This window comes from Rhinoraja longicauda, chromosome 18 (assembly GCF_053455715.1).
Source record: "Rhinoraja longicauda isolate Sanriku21f chromosome 18, sRhiLon1.1, whole genome shotgun sequence".
NCBI classification, from domain to species: domain Eukaryota; kingdom Metazoa; phylum Chordata; class Chondrichthyes; order Rajiformes; family Arhynchobatidae; genus Rhinoraja; species Rhinoraja longicauda.
This window is the reverse complement of record NC_135970.1, coordinates 31113929-31130591: the sequence shown is the minus strand read 5'-3', so window position 1 is coordinate 31130591 and position 16663 is coordinate 31113929. Positions and strand designations below refer to the sequence as shown.

The window sequence follows — 16663 nt, the reverse complement described above, 5'->3', positions numbered from 1 at the left end:
TACAGCTCACCCCCTCCATGACACACTGGTCAACCCAAGGAGCACCTTCAGCAACAGACTGGTTCCACCAAGATGCAGCACAGAACGCCACAGGAGATCCTTCTTCCCTGTGGCTATCAAACTGTACAACTCCTCCTCCTTCTGTCGTGGGGTAGACTGACACCCCTCCCCCCCCCCCGCCCCCCCACTTCTTCAATCTTTGCACATCCACAAAGCCTTTCTACTCGTCACTTTAATTTCATGTTTCATGTATTTGGTGTTTTTTTATGACTGTTGGCAGATTAATTTCCCTCTTGGGTTAAGTAAAGTTCTATCGTATCGCATCGTATCATACAAAATCACGAGAGGAATAGATCAGGTAAATGCAGAATCTTTGCCCAGTGTAGGGTAATCGAGAACTAGAGGACATCGGTTTAAGGTGAGGGGGGTTAAAAATTTAATAGGAACACAAGGGGTTACTTATTTACACAAAGGGTGATGTTTGTATGGAATGAGCTGCCGGAGGAGGTAGTTGAGGCAGGTAGTATCACAATGTTTAAGAAACATTTAGATAGTACATGGATAGGATAGGTTTAGAGGGATATGGGCCAAATGCAGGCAGGTAGGACTAGTGAAGATGGGACATATTGGTTGGGCCGAAGGACCTGTTTCCACGCTGTTTGACTCTATGACTAACAATTGATATATTCAGTTGAAAAATTATCGATAATCATTGCCTAGCAAATGGCAATCTCCAGATTACTGTTTGGAATGAGGTACTTGAAATGCTTTTGAATAAACAACAGGGACCTGCAATATTCCCAGCCCAAAGTGGGCAAACATGATAGTGAGTTCATTGAGGCAAAATGATCCAATCACCAGGCCTCTACAATAAATTATGGACTGAATATTCAAGTTGATTTTTTCACGGTTACAGTTAAGTGGTAAATTTAGAAGCCTCTTAAACACCACTATTGTGTTCTACCTCCACACCAGGCTGCGCATTCCAGGCACCTACCACCTTCTGTGCAAATCTTGCCCCAAACATCACCTTTAAACTTTGTACCTCTCACTTTAGTTCAGTTCAGTTTTCAATTCAGTTCAGTTTTGTTTAGCTTAGAGATACAGTGTGATTTAGATTTAGATTTAGAGATACAGCGCAGAAACAGGCCCTTCGGCCCACCGGGTCCGCGCCGCCCAGCGATCCCCACACATTAACACTATCCTACCACTAGGGACAATTAAAAAAAAAACATTTACCCAGCCAATTAACCTACAAACCTGTACGTCTTTGGAGTGTGGGAGGAAACCGAAGATCTCGGAGAAAACCCACGCAGGTCACGGGGAGAACGTACAAACTCCGTACAGTACAGTACCCGTAGTCAGGATCGAACCTGAGTCTCCGGCGCTGCATTCGCTGTAAGGCAGCAACTGTACCGCTGCGCCACCGTGCCGCTCTGTGTGGAAACAGGCCCTTCAGCCCACGCCGACCAACAAGAACCCTTGTACACTAACAATATCATACACATGAGGGACAATTAATAATTTGTACCGAAGCCAATTAACCTAGAAACCTGTACGTCTTTGGTGTGTGGGAGGAAACTGGAGCACCGGAGGAAAAACCATGCGGTCACGGGAAGAACATACCACTGTGTACAGACAACACCCAAAGTCAGGATCAAACCGGGGTCTCTGGCGCTGTAAGGCAGCAACTCCCAGCACTACGCAGCTGTGTCACTCTAAATACTATATACTGTACATCAATACAACCAGGTCAAACTCAAGTCTGGTGAAGGGACTTTGCTTAACTCGCTGGCAATGCAGTTCTGTGGGATTAATAATTTTGAATGTGTGCTCTACCTCCAACAAAACAGCTGGCATCCACCATTCTGTGTAAAATGTTCTTTAAACTTTGTCTGTCTCAATTTAAAGCGATACCTTCCAGTCTTTGATATTTCCACCCTGGGAGAAAGATCCTGTCGACCTTACCTATACCTCTCATAATTTTATATACTTGTGTCAGGCCTCCCCTCGTCCACCGTCAATGCAGAGAAAACAATCCAAGTCTGTCCCACCTCACCTCAGGGTTGGGCTAAACGTGAACCAGGCTCTCGGTCACAGGTCAGGGCTGCTGGTGGCCGGTGCTGGCCTCGTGCCAGTTTTAATAGGGGAGAGGATAACAGGTGAACTCTCTCAGCTCGGGGCCCTTCTTCAGTTGTCACCTGTCCACTCTCCCCCATGGATGCTGCCTGGCCGGGTGAGTTCCTCCAGCACTTTGTGTTTTGCTCATGATTCCAGCATCATGGTTCTTAAGTTCATATAAGTTATGGGAATAGAATTAGGCCATTTGGCCCATCAAGTCTACTCCACCATTCAACCATGGTTGATCCACCTTTCCCTCTCATCTGCACTTCCTTTTCTCATCTCCAGGTCAACTCCCTCGTTCATTCCATACTCCTGCCCATGAGCAAGCTCTGACTTGCACACTGGAAAAATATCTAATTTGATCTTTCAGAACTCAGATGTTATGATCGAAAGCTCAAATGTTATGATTTTTTTTAAAGGCACATTTATATTGTCCAGTAGGATCTTTAATTTGGTGACTGACCATTTCTACCACTGAAAATTGCTCCTTGTTTAGTCATTGTGATTCTGAATACTTTCATAGCCATTGCATTGTCCTTTATTCTGAAGACCACAACCCCATCTTGTCTTACTTTGATGTAAATGGCATCATTCCAGTAATTCTCTTGGGCTGCAAGTCTCAATGAAATTCCAGGTTATGTTCTCACATTGAATTGAAAAGATACCCGTATACTTACTTCACCCAGAAACCACACAGTGAGAAACCCAAAGAGAACTGCGTCATTGGCCTCTTTGTCAAACCAGGGAATTCCGATATTGCACAAATCCCAGAGCTCCGTCTTCCACTGATCCAGATTCCAGCTGGAAGCTGCAATGTCTAATAGTACAACGTAAGGACTCCCATCAATCAACCACCTGCCAAAATGGACCTGCAAGACAGGACAAGTTTCATGTCGGATTATACTGTAAGCATTGGTCTTCACATGATGCATTTCATACAGGCGCTGGGAGTCTGAAATAAAAACTGAAAAGGTTGGAAATACTCAGCAGGTCTGGTAGCACTTCGGGAGAGGAAGTCCATATAAGTATCATTCCACTAACCACCACATTAGTTTCATCCTCAAACATTCAATCCTCTTTCCCGAGTTGGACCGAAGAAGCCAAACTGCTGGAGAAGCTCAGCTGGTCAGGCAGCATCTCAGAACAAGGATAGGTGATGTTTCAGGTCAGGAACCTTCTTCAGAACCTTATACATAGATGCTAGCCCCTAGTTGGTCCTATCCAGTAGAAATACAGGGATGCAAGGAACTGCATATGCTGGTCTCCAGAGATGCTGCCTGACATGCTGAGTTACTCCAGCACTTTGTGTCCATTAAAAATATATTCTGGTTTGCTTTCCTCAGCTGACACAATTCAATACATACAATACAATACAATACAATATATCTTTATTGTCATTGTACCCAGGGGTACAACGAGATTGGGAATGCGCCTCCCATACGATGCAATAATTTAAGTAATTAACAGCAACCCAATGAAACGAAACAATTGTAACAGTTTTTAGACAGGGTAAAGTGCAAGTTGATCTATGCGTTGTGGCCATCCGGCTCAGCAGGACCCGTTCATAGCAGCTATGGCCCTGGGGATGAAGCTGTTCCTGAGTCTGGAGGTGCGGGCGTAGAAGGCCTTGTATCGTCTGCCCGATGGAAGGAGTTCGAACAGACTGTTGCAGGGGTGTGAAGAGTCTTTGTGGATGCTGGTGGCTTTTCTGAGGCATCGTGTGTTGTAGATGCCCTCCAAGTCTGGTAGCTGTGTTCCGATGGCCCTCTGAGCTCTATGGACTACCCGCTGTAGAGCTTTCCTTTTTGCCTCCGTGCAGCTGAGGTACCACACAGGGATGCCATGCGTTAGGATGCTCTCTATGGTGCAGCGGTAGAAGGTCGTCAGCAGCTGTTGGGGTAGACCAGACTTTTTCAGTGTTCTTAAGTAGAACAGTCTTTGTTGTGCCTTCTTGACCAGCGCAGCAGTGTTATTGGACCATGTTAGGTCCTCCGAAATGTGAGTGCCCAGAAACTTGAAGCTGGACACTCTCTCCACACTGTCCCCGTTGATAGAGATCGGGGCATATTCCCCGTTATGTGACCTACGGAAGTTGATGATCAGCTCCTTGGTCTTGGTGGTATTTAGGGACAGGTTGTTATCCGAGCACCAGTCCGCCAGGTTCTGCACCTCCGCTCTATAGTTTGTTTCATCCCCGTTGGTTTCTTGATGAGAAGATGCATTGCTACATTTAGATGGCATTAACGACATCATGGGTCTACACAGTTTTGAAGGATTTCGATGTGGAGTTCACAGAATAGCTATATCACATTTCCCTGTGTAATGCCACACAGGGACTAACTGTGCTGATATAAGCATGGTGTTCAGATTAATGTATTGCAAATTCTAGCAGCTCCCATTCTTCCAGCTACTTGGGAGTATTGCTATCCAACTAAAGAATACTGCAACGAAAAGTAGGAGCTAGGAGAGGGAGCTTGTGAAGGGCAGTACTTCTAACTCAGCTACAATTGGTACAGCAAAGTGGAAGATACAGAGTGCAGAATATAGTTCTCAGCATTGTAGCGCATCAGTTCCAGAGACAAAGTCTAATGTCTGCAATGGGGTAGAGGTGAATCAAACAGCCCCAAGCTTATGCAAAGGTCGTTTAGACGCTGAATAGCAGAGGGGAAAACGCTGTTCCTGAATATGGTGGTGCGTGCTATCAAGCTTCTGTACCTTCTGCCTGAAGGTAGCAGGGAGAAGACAGGATGACTGAGGTGGGACAAGTTTTTGATTATGTTGGCTGCTTTTCCAGGGCAAAACGGTAAATAGAGTCATTGGAGGAGAGTCTGGTCTGTGTGATGGACTGGGCTACATCACAACTCTCTGTAATTTCTTGTGGTCTTGGGCAGAGCTGTTCCCAAACCAAGCTGTGATGTAACCTGACTGTAAGCTTTCTAGGGTGTATCTGTAGATGTTTGCACGAGTCACTGGAGATATGCTGAATTTCCTCAGTCTCCTCTGGAAGTGAAGGCATTGGTGTGCCTTCTTGGTTTTCACATCAGTGCAGCTGGTCCAAGACAGATCATTGGAAATATTAATGCCAAAGAACTTAAGGGTCTCAATCATTTCCACATCATGTGCAGACAGATGAGATTTGTTTAACTTGCATCATTGTGGGCCGAAGGACCTGTTCTTGTGTTGTATTGTGCTCTGTTCTATGTTCCATCAACTAGCACCAACCTTGAGCTTCTCTCCCTGAGGAATCCCCAAAGCCAGACCTGTCCCGGGAAATCCCTGTTGTCTCTGTGTGCTATGCAGTGGTGGAATGTGTGAAGAAATGGCCTTGACTTACTGGTGCACAATACTTGCCACCAAATCCATGACCAAATCTTCCAGAGCCAAGCCCTGCACCAAACGAGAACCAATAAAAATAATATTGTCTCCACTTTCCACAATTACTCAAGTTGAAAACATCTGCTGTGAGCCTGCTGTGCGAGGATCAGTCTCGCTGCCTACACACTTCCAAATTTAGGAACAGGCGATTAAATCTGCACACTGGAATCGAGAACCAGAGGGCATAGGTTTAAGGTGAAGGGGGGAAAAATGTTATATGAATCTGAGGGGTGAAATTTTCACACAATGGGTGGTGGGTGTGTGGAACAAGCAGTCGGAGGAGGTAGTTGAGGCAGGGACTATCACAACATTTAAGAAGCAATTAGACAGGTGCATGGAGAGGACATGTTTAGAGGGACATGGGCCAACGGATGCAAGTGTGACTAGTGTAGATGGGATATGTTGGTCAGTGTGGACAACACAGTTATTTAAGCGATTACATTCTTCTTGATTACAGGCACTTCGTGTTTACACCTGCTTGAATTTCATGGTTTTAGAATTTAAAAAAAAAGTTTTTAGAATGGCACGCTTGTCTAATTACTACCAAAGTTTAATTTACTCGCTCCTATTTTCGGAAAAACCCGCTCAAATTTATGCCTGGTGCCATACGGCACCGTAGTCATGTGAGGTGCCTGGCATATATTTGATTTACACGGCTTTTGATGCTTGAAATCCCTGTGTAAAAAGCGAGGTGCCTGTAGAAAGATTTTCAACTCAATTTTCACACAAAACCTTTCTCACAGTTTCAATTTCTTTCCTAAATCACATGCTATAAAGGTATCATTGTAAACAGTGTTTCATGTGTTCAGTTTTGAATGTTAAGTGAGGAAGAGAGACGTATCTTAGGAGTGGGATGACAAAGAAGTAGATGTTTTCTTTTTAGGTTCAGCATGTACCATCATAGCGCAGTATTTTCTATCACACCAGGAGCTGCTAATTATAAGCTTTCAAAAATAAACTAAAATTACCCAAATATCTCCAATATCATACACATAATTACGGTTCAAAAACTTTGCAACTATTTCCCCAGAACGCTTTGGAGTTTGACTTGCGGAATTTATGAGTCCAACCTTGTCAATAATTAACAATAATATGCTCCCTAAAGACATTCTTAACCCACCTTTACCTAATGCATCCATTCCTTCTCTGGGTTGCTGCTCATCTTGTCCTTGGTTCGACATGCAGCAGTGTCTCAGGCGAATAAGTGAGACCACAATCACCATAAAAACACTTATTTATTTCAGTATATTTAGCATAGTACCAATAATGTTTGCGGCTGAGATTCTCAGAGGTGAAGAAGCTAAATTCTCTGCATACCCGTCCAAAATCCACTTCAACACCACTATCATGTCGGCTTCCACCACTAACTTCCCTGGCAGTGTGATCCAGGCAAACACCACTCTGAATAAAACATTTGCCCCACACTTCTTTAAACATCCGCCCTTCTCACATTAAAGCTATGTCCTCTAGTCTTTGACTTTTCCATGCTGGGAAGAAGGTTCTGACTGCCTAACCTCCACATGCTTTTCATAACTTTAGATACTTCCATCGGCTGTTTAGCTATTCACAATTTTTCTTTACAACGCTCTTTAAAGTTAAGTCCTATGCTTCATAGTTCCCACTCGGCAAGACTGCTTATCCCTCCCTATATATTTAACCAGTCGCACTTTGAATCACACCAAACTTGGCAGAATGAAGGACATTACAATACCTTGCAACCCCTGGAGTTCATTAAATCGATAGCGCGTTTGATGGCCAGGTTCGGTGGATCGATCAGCTCAACTTGTGTCTTGACACTATTCTCAACGTATGGACCAATCAGTATATAATTCTCTCCGTGTTGATCCACTGTCATCTTTGTTTTAGTTTGGATGACAGTGTAGATACCGCCCACTGCAACAAAGAAAGGAGAATGAGACCGTGAACACAGGAATACATATCAAATCCCATAGATTCTAACCTAAAGGAAGCTGTACGCAACCTCTTTCTAATGGAGTCTATATCTCCCATCTGTTCCTTCAAAGGAAAAGATCTGTAGAAACTCTCAATTATTTAGACTAATCATCCACTCTGTTTAGACAAGTATAGCATTTAACAGTGAGATAACTCTACATTATCCCAATCTTGAGCACAGGAGGATGAGAGGTCATTTCATAAACATGTATAAAATCATGAAAGGAATAGATTGCGTATCTGCATAGAGTCTCCTGCCCAGAGTAGGGGAATCGAGAACCAGAGAACATAGGTTTAATTAATGTGATGGGGAAAGATTTAATAGGAAACCAAGGGATAACTTTCTTACACAAAGGGTGGTGGAATGAGTTGCCGGAGGAGGCAGTTGACACAGGTAATATCGCAATGCTTGAGAAACATTTAGACATGTACTTGAATTGATTTTTTTAGATTTAGAGATACAGCGGGGAAACAGGCCCTTCGGCCCACCGGGTCCACGCCGCCCAGCGATCCCCGCACATTAACACTATCACACACACTAGGGACAATTTTTACATATTACTCAGTCAATTAACCTACTTACCTGTACGTCTTTGGAGTGTGGGAGGAAACCGAGGATCTCGGAGAAAACCCACGCAGGTCATGGGGAGAACATACAAACTCCGTACAGACAGCACCCGTAGTCAGGATCGAACCTGAGTCTCCGGCGCTGCATTTACTGTAAGGCGGCAACTCTACCGCTGCGCCACCGTGCTGCCCTGATAAGATATTTAGAGGGATATGGGCCTTTAAACACAGGCAGGTGGGACAAGTGTAGATCGGATATCTCTGGGACCGTATCCACATCCAATCCTAACCAGATAATTACTCTCTCTCTTCAGTAATGTAAATTTTCCCCATTTTCCAAACAAGTCAGCTGCCTCACAGCACCAAAGACCTGGGTTCAATCCAGTCCAGGAATGTTGTCACAAAGTCATACAGCATGGAAACTCTCGGCCCAACTTTTCCACATTGACCAAGATGTCCCATCTACACTAGTCTCCCCTGCCTGCAATTGGTCCATATCCCTCTAAACCTCTCCTATCCACGTACCTGTCCTTTGTGGTAATGTGGGCTTCCTCTGGGAGCTCCGGTTTCCTCTCACATCCCAAAGACATGCGGATTAGTAGGTTATTTGGCTTCTGTGGAAATGCCCCTAGTGTATAGGGAGTGGATGAGAAAGTGTGAACTAGTATGAACAGGTGACCGTGGGCTCGGGGGGCCGAAGGGCCTGTTTCCCTGCTGTATCTTTCAATCAATCCATCAATGCAAGCCCAGCTGGTTGCGAGGATCCTGAGTTTGAGTTTAGTTTGTCATGTGTACCGAGGTACAGTGAAAAGCCCTTGTTGCTTGATAACAAGTCAGCGGAATAATGATCACACAATACAATACACGATCACAATCGAGCCATCTACAGTGTACAGATACATGATAAAGGAAATAACATGAGTATAAGATAAAAAAACACAGTAAAGTTCAACCAAAGTCATCATGTGGCTTCACCTGGGCCACTCCCTCTCCCCCCCCCCCCCCCCTCCTCTCCCATCGGGCAACAGGTATAGAAGCATGAAAACGCACACCTCCAGATTCAGGGACAGTTTCTTCCCAGCTGTTATCATGCAATTGAACCATCCTACCAACAATAACAGAGCAGTCCTGAGCTACTATCTACCTCATTGGAGACCCTCGGACTATCTTTGATGGAAGTTCACTGGACTTTATCTTGTACTAAACATTATCCATGTTACTTTCTTTATCCTGTATCTGCACACTGCAGACGGCTCGATTGTGATCATGTATTGTCTTTCTGCTGACTGGTTGGCACACAACAAGGGCTTTTCACTGTGCCTCGCTCGGTACACGTGACACTAAACTAAACTCAAACTCGGGACCCTCTCAACTAGTTGATGTGAAGGTCTGGGTTGAGTTACAAAATTAAATTCAGATCAAACTTCAGATTGACAACTTTACCCCTTACATAAGGTCCACCCCCAACTATCCCAGAGTTGGGGCTGTATTTCCAGGGGATTGTTTCAGAATCTCCTTCTCTAGACTACTCTCTGTCTCGACTCCTTGTCTTTTACTTCAAGCACTTCCCTAAAACGTACTGTGACTCAGCTTTTAACAATCCTCCAATTATCTCTGAGCTTCTGGCTGCGTGACAATATTTATCAGTTTGCTTTCCTGTGAATTGCTTGGGGATCTGCTGCCGGTTTTAAACTCAAGCTGACAGTGTCCGTCCTGGATGGGTTTACATCTTGCCATTTACCGATGCATTAATATCAGATAATATATCGCTCCAAAAGAATTCACTGCACCCAGCAGCTGGAAAAGGTCAGCAGTTTCTCTGTGGGGTCGTGTGACCAAATTCCAATAGTGTATTTAAATTCATTATACAGGCAGGGATGGCGTCGCTACTCTTGGGAATGGCAACTCTTCCTCCAACGAGACAGGGTCCCGATCCAAAATGTCATCTGTCCATTTCCTCTCCAGGTGCTGCCTGGCCTGCTGAGTTCCTCCAGCACTTTGTGTTTTACTCCAGGTCCCAGCATCAGCAGGGTAAGAATAAGGGGTAGGCCATTTGGAACTGAGATGAGGAAAAACTTTTTCAGTCAGAGAGTTGTGAATCTCTGCCTCAGAAGGTAGTGAAGGCCAATTCTCTGAATGCATTCAAGAGAGAGCTAGATAGAGCTCTTAAGGATAGCGGAGTCAGGGGGTATGGAGAGAAGGCAGGAACGGGGTACTGATTGAGAATGATCAGCCATGATCACATTGAATGGCGGTGCTGGCTCGAAGGGCCGAATGGCCTCCTCCTGCACCTATTGTCTATTGTGCCTTGCGTTTCCAGCTATTTGTCCTCGAAATGGACACTCAGAATAAGCTGACCGGTTGGAAGCTGCTTAAGGAGATGCTAGAGAGGACGTTAGCTTGTATTTGGACAAAATTAGTGGCGGCACAGTGGCACATTTGGTCGAGCCGCTGCCTCACAGGTCCAGAGACCCGGATCGTCTGTGGAGTTTGTACGTTCTCCCTGTGACTGTGGGAGTTTCCTCCGGGTGCTCCGGTTTCCTACCACATTCCAAAGATGTGCAGGTTTGTAGGCTACTAGGCCTCTGTGAATTGCCCCTAGTGTGTAGGGAGTGGATGAGGAAGTGGGATCATGTAGAACTAGTGTGAATAGGTGATCGATGTTCGGTGTGGACTTCGTAGGTCGAATGGCCTGTTTCCATGCTGTATCTCTAAACTAATATTAAAATGGGATGCAAGGTTTTGTTGCAAGTTATTTAATTTTCATATATTAGATTAGAGTCGGCACGGGCGAGTTGGTTGGAAGGGCTTGTCTCCATGCTGTGTGACTCTATGAGAGCACATTTTATATTTAGAACAATAGTCCAGGGCCAGGACTGGCCACTGCCTTCCCTGCTCACCCAGAGCAGCACTGACATTTAAACATGACCTTAAGCACGGTGACTCTGACGGCAGAGCTGTCACAAGCATTTGTACCCAGCCACAAACAGAATGCCAGCCATACCGTGCCAGTCATGTGCGGGGAGCTTTGCATTTCATCTGTCAGGTCCACAACCTTTCAGCAGAGGCAAATGGTTGCATGATCCTGAAGCTGTTTCCCTAAGGTAAGAGTTGGCACTCCTCGACTCAACCCAGCCCCGCTGGAGCAGGCACTGGCAGTCCAGTGGTGGTGCACTGGAACAGAAACAATCCACTGGTGAGGGTTCACTGGAACAGAGGGAATCCAATGTTCACTAAAAGAGGCGATCCAGTGGTGGCTTCACTGGAACAGATCCAGTGGTGGTATTGAAAATGGGCATTTCAGTCCACCAACTCCACGCTAACCATCTATCACCCATTCACACTAGTTCCAGGTTATCTCACTTTTGCATCCACTCCCTCCCTCAGTCACAAGGAGAACATGCAAACTCCACACAGTCAGCAACCGAGGTCAGCATGGAACCCAGGTCTCTGGCATTGAGGCAGCAGCTCTACCCACTGCGCCATTGTGCTGCCCGCATTCTCTGACTGGTCTGTGATTTTCTGAATAGCAATTACCGTCTCCAAAATTTAGTTCAGAAATTCGCCCCCACCGACAGCAGGTTGATTGGTCTGAAATCTCAGTACTTTTCCCCTTCTTTAAATAATGGGTATCTTATCAGCCAGCTTCCATCCTGCAGCACCATGCCCATAAGCAGAGAGGATTGGAAAATGTTGAACAAAGCCTTTGCTGTCTCTTGGCATAGCGCCCAGGAGACATTTTCCGCTGGATCTGATGATTTATCAGTTTAGGCAATGCTGAAACTTTTAGTACTTCCTCTCTTAGCCTGTTTATCTCATCCAATATTTCACTCTCCCTGCTCACCTATAATGGCTGCATTGTTTAGTTTAGTCTGGAGATACAGTATGAAAACTTCGTCCCACTGAGTCCACGCCAATCATCAATCACCCGTTCACACTAGTTCTATGATATCCTACTTTCTCGTCCACTCCCAACACACTAGGGGCAATTTACAGAGGGCCAATTAACCTACAAACCCGCACGTCTTTGGGAAGTGGGCGAAATTTAAGGGCCTACATTTTAAGAAACCATCTTTCAGCTCCAAAATCCATTTAAAGTTTTCCCATGACCTTTAACTCAAAGATAAAGAAAAAATGTTGTTGCTCTGAACTGTTATTTTTAATAATGTGCCATGTCGCTTCACAATTTGAATGTGATATAAATAATATTAGGCAAAATATGAGCAAATGTGAAAAATAGTCAATTCTAACAATTCTGATTTTATCAAACAAATATGCCAATATGCAAGTTACAGTGTACATTGTCTCCCACGTCTGACTCCTTCCCATCTCCAGCAATGGTGGTTACTGGAGAGGGAGAGCAGAGGACTTCACAATATCCAAAGCCAAGAGATTTCATCCCCCAAAGACCTTGTGTCGTATACGAGTATGTTTGTGGCAATTATGTAATAATACTTTTCATCTTAAAATTAATTGCAGCGGCACTGCTTTCAGTCATATTAATAGAAATAACTATTCCATTGCAATTGGGCACTACATTTAAAAGAAGATACTGAATCTGGGAGATACGGCACCCCTTGCATGTGGGATCTGTAGGCTATTTCTGTACAATTTGCTAATCAGGGATGTGAGTAGGCATGGCAATACTCTACTGGACTGTTTGTAAGAAAATAATTTCACTGTGCGTCTGCACGTCCCACATGTGGCAATTAAAGCACGGTCGAACCATAAAGGCACCATTGAACTTGTAGCAGATTGACTCAATGGGTGTGCCAACTTCCTGAGGAAACTGGGCATGACTCCAACGGCTCTTACAAACTCCTACAGGTGCACCACGGAGAGCTGACTGTTGGGTTGCATCACACCTCTTTCCAAGGTCGCAAGAAATTGCAGAGAACTGTACAGTCCAGTCCATCACACTGACCAGACTCCATTGACCATTCACTCCATGCTACAACAGAAAAGCAGCCAACATAATTAAGGACCTTCCGCATCCCGGCCATTCCTTCTTCTCCCTCCTCCTGTCGGGCAGGAGGTACAGAAACTTGAAATCGTACACCACCAGACTCAGCAGCAGCTTCTTCCCCTTTGTTATCAGGCTTCTGAACAATCCTTCAATAAGCTCGGCGACAGTTCAATTCATCTCTTCCCCACTGTGGACATTGGACTTTGTCCAATGCTGAGAACTATATTCTGCACTCTGTATCTTCCCCTTTGCACTACCTATTGTACTCGTGTTTGACCTGATTGTATTCATGCATGGTAATATCTGATCTGTTTGGATAACAGGCAAGTTAAGCTTTTCGCCTGTACCTCGGTGCATGTGACAGTAATAAATCAAAACCTAATTGTGACCATGGGCGTAGAACACCACTGAGGGTGTAATTCACCATTGCAAAGTATAAAACCAGCAAATGTCCACCTTGTTAGGCACTCCCTTCCATTTACTACTTGCCATTACTTTGCAGTTACCACCATGGCAAATGGCGGAATCACCCATGGCCACAGGTGACACCAAGTGTGAAGGCTTACAAGGAAAATCCTCTGAGACTCTTCCTTCAATCTCTGCCCAACCATCACCCAGAGAACTGCCGGGAAATGAAGGAAGCAGCTTTGCCCAGCCTGAAGCTCTTGAATCTACATCCATATCCGAGTTCATCTACTGAGCCTCCTGCAATTCTAGTCAAGAGTCAATTGTGATTTTATTATCATATATATGTCCAGAAACAGAACAACAATTTTTTTACTGTGTAGGAAGGAACTGCAGATGCTGGGTTAAACCAAAGATAGGCACAAAAACCTGGAGTAACTCAGCAGGTCAGACAGCATCTCTGGAGAATAGGAATAGGTAACATTTGGCGTCAAGACCCTTCTTCAGAAATTCTTACTTGCAGCAGCAGAACAGATATGTAAAGAATACCCTTAAAACCCACAATAGAAAACAACAAAAATCCACGCATACAAATAATAGTGCAAAATCAAAAATCATGGCCTCAAGTCTATGTAGTTCGGAGCCTATTTGGAGGTTGCGGTGTTTATAAGCCTGATGTTTGTTGGGAAGAAGCTGCTCCTGAATCTGGACGTTACAGTTTTCAGGCTCTCCTGTATCTTCTTCCCGATGGCAGGGGTGAAATGCGTGCGTGGCCAGGATGGTGTGGGTCTCTGATGATGCTGGCTGCCTTTTTGAGGCAGTGACTCCTGTAAATCCCTTCGAGGGTGGGGAGGTCAGTACCTGCGATGGACTGGGCAGTGTCCGCCACTTTATGCAGTCTTCTTCGCTCCTGGGCGTTCGTGTTGCCGAACCAGGCCGTGATGCAACCAGTCAATATGCGCTCTACTGTTCAATAAGCAAGTACCAAAGTGTGTTTTATGAAGTACCTGATTTAACAAAATGCTAGCTAGTTTAGAAAAAAATATCATATTGACCTTTATTTAGTTCAAAGGAATTTTGGAATTATCTACATGAGGGTGTAGGATAGTGTTAATGTACGGGGATCACTGGGCGGCACGGACTTGGAGGGCCGAAAAGGCCTGTTTCCGGCTGTAGATATATGATATGATATGATGATAAGTCTTGGCCCATTAAGTGGCTGAACTATACTTAGATAGGCTCAAAGCTGAATGCTGCCTCAGATGTATCCTCCTATTACAAGACGGTAATAGTTCCACACGAACATCGGCTGCGAAATGTATGTGTCATATGATAAATATCAAATGCTGATTCTGATGAAGTCTCACACCATCACCAAATTTAGGGAATTGGAATGAAGCAGCTTTAAACGGAAATGTTGGTGTCACCAATCTCCAATCTACACACATCCTACTATAACTGAGGTAACTGAAACTTTATCAGCTACTATATACTTATACCGTCTTCTGCAGATCTCTAAATTAAAGTCTGTTTGATGTTGGCCTTGAGTTGGCAGCGGTCAGCGACTTGTAGTATTGGGAGGGGAAAGTTGAAAAATGAATCATGTCTTTGCAGGTTAATCTGAAATCAAAATTATTGTACCCTCACTCCAAATGTATTGCCCTTTCCTTTCCAGGAGTCTTTGATTCCCACCCTTCCTCTCTGTTAACCACACACAAAACCCCAGTGAATTATGATCTGAAATTGAATGATTGAAAGATACATAGAAACATAGAAAATAGGTGCAGGTGTAGGCCATTCGGCCCTTCGAGCCAGCACATCCATTCAATATGACCATGGCTGATCATCTAAAATCAGTACCCCGTTCCTGCTTTTCCCCCCAAATCCCTTGATTCCTTTAGCCCTAAGAGCTAAATCTAACTCTCTCTTGAAAACATCCAGTGAATTGGCCTCCACTGCCTTCTGTGGCAGAGAATTCCACAAACTCACAACTCTCAGGGTGAAAAAGCTTTTCCTCATCTCAGTCCTAAGCGGCCTACCCCTTATTCTTAAACTGTGACCCCCGGTTCTGGACTCCCCCAACATGGGGAACATTTTTCCTGCATCTCGCCTGTCCAATCCCGTAAGAATTTAAATGTTTCTATAAGATCCCCTCTCATCCTAAATTCCAGTGAATACAAACCCAGTCGACCCATTCTTTCATCATATGTCAGTCCCACCATCCCGGGAATTAACTTGGTGAACCTACGCTGCACTCCCTCAAATACAGCAACGAAACAAGCCCTTCGGCCCACCGAGTCCACGACCATCGATCACCCGTTCACTCTAGTTCTATGTTATTCCATTTTTGCATCCACTCCCTACACATTATCGGCAATTTTACAGAGTCCAATTAATCTACAAACCCACACATCTGTGGGTTGTGGGAGGAAACCGGAGCATCTGGACAAACCCACATGGTCACAGGAAGAGTGTGCAAACTCCATACAGACAGCACCCAAGGTCAGGGTTGAACCTGGGCCTCTGGCACTGTGAGGCAGCAGCTCTATCAGCTACGCCACTGTGCTGCCCAATAAATTGGCATAAGGTTTATTAAATAGATGTATACAATGGTTTAAATGGAGATCTACAAGCACATTCTGTCCTTGCACGTGACACATTCCTCAACTGCACCATTTGCCTTCTTGCGCAAGTGGTGGAGTGATATTGATAATAGTGGTACAACTCTTGCAGGCCTCTGCGCCTTCTGCTAAATGCAGTTCAACTATTTGCGCAGATTGACAAAATCACGAAATTTAATGCTCTACCCTTGTAGCGGTTTAGTTAATGAACAGTCACAGTCGCTGTTTAGGACCACATATAAATGTTCACAGTCTGGTGAAGTCCCTGGAAAATAGCTTACAACTCAACAGTATGAACATCGAGTGTAGAAAGGAACTGCAGATGCTGGTTCCCATCCTTTTATCTCCAGAGATGCTGCTGCCTGACCCGCTGAGTTACTCCACAACTTTGTGTCTATCTTCGGTATGAACATTGAACTCTGCAGTTATGGGTAACAACCCTCCCTTGACTTCCCCCCTGTTCCCCACCCTAATACGTACTCATTTATCCCACTCACCCCTTTTTCCTTCCTGCCCTCTGCTTTTCTATTTCACTCCTCTATTCCACTCCTCGTCTCTCCTTATCTGATATCCTTTTGTCTTCTTTTCATCTCTAGCCATTAACCACCCATCTGACAATCCCCCCCCCCCCCCCCCACCCACATCCACCTAG

General features: G+C 44.8%; 1 protein-coding gene across 2 annotated transcripts in view; it reads right to left on the bottom strand.

Annotated features, from left to right (window-relative positions):
* The window catches only part of LOC144602372 (glycogen [starch] synthase, muscle-like), a 60245-nt gene that overhangs the window by 39934 nt on the left and 3648 nt on the right, over positions 1 to 16663 (bottom strand). For both annotated transcript variants that reach the window (XM_078415429.1, XM_078415430.1), the window contains exons 2-3: positions 7211 to 7392; positions 2802 to 2993 (exon numbers count right to left, since the gene is read on the bottom strand). In XM_078415429.1, coding sequence (XP_078271555.1) covers positions 2802 to 2993; positions 7211 to 7392 — 374 coding nt within the window. The remainder of the gene's footprint in view (positions 1 to 2801; positions 2994 to 7210; positions 7393 to 16663) is intronic.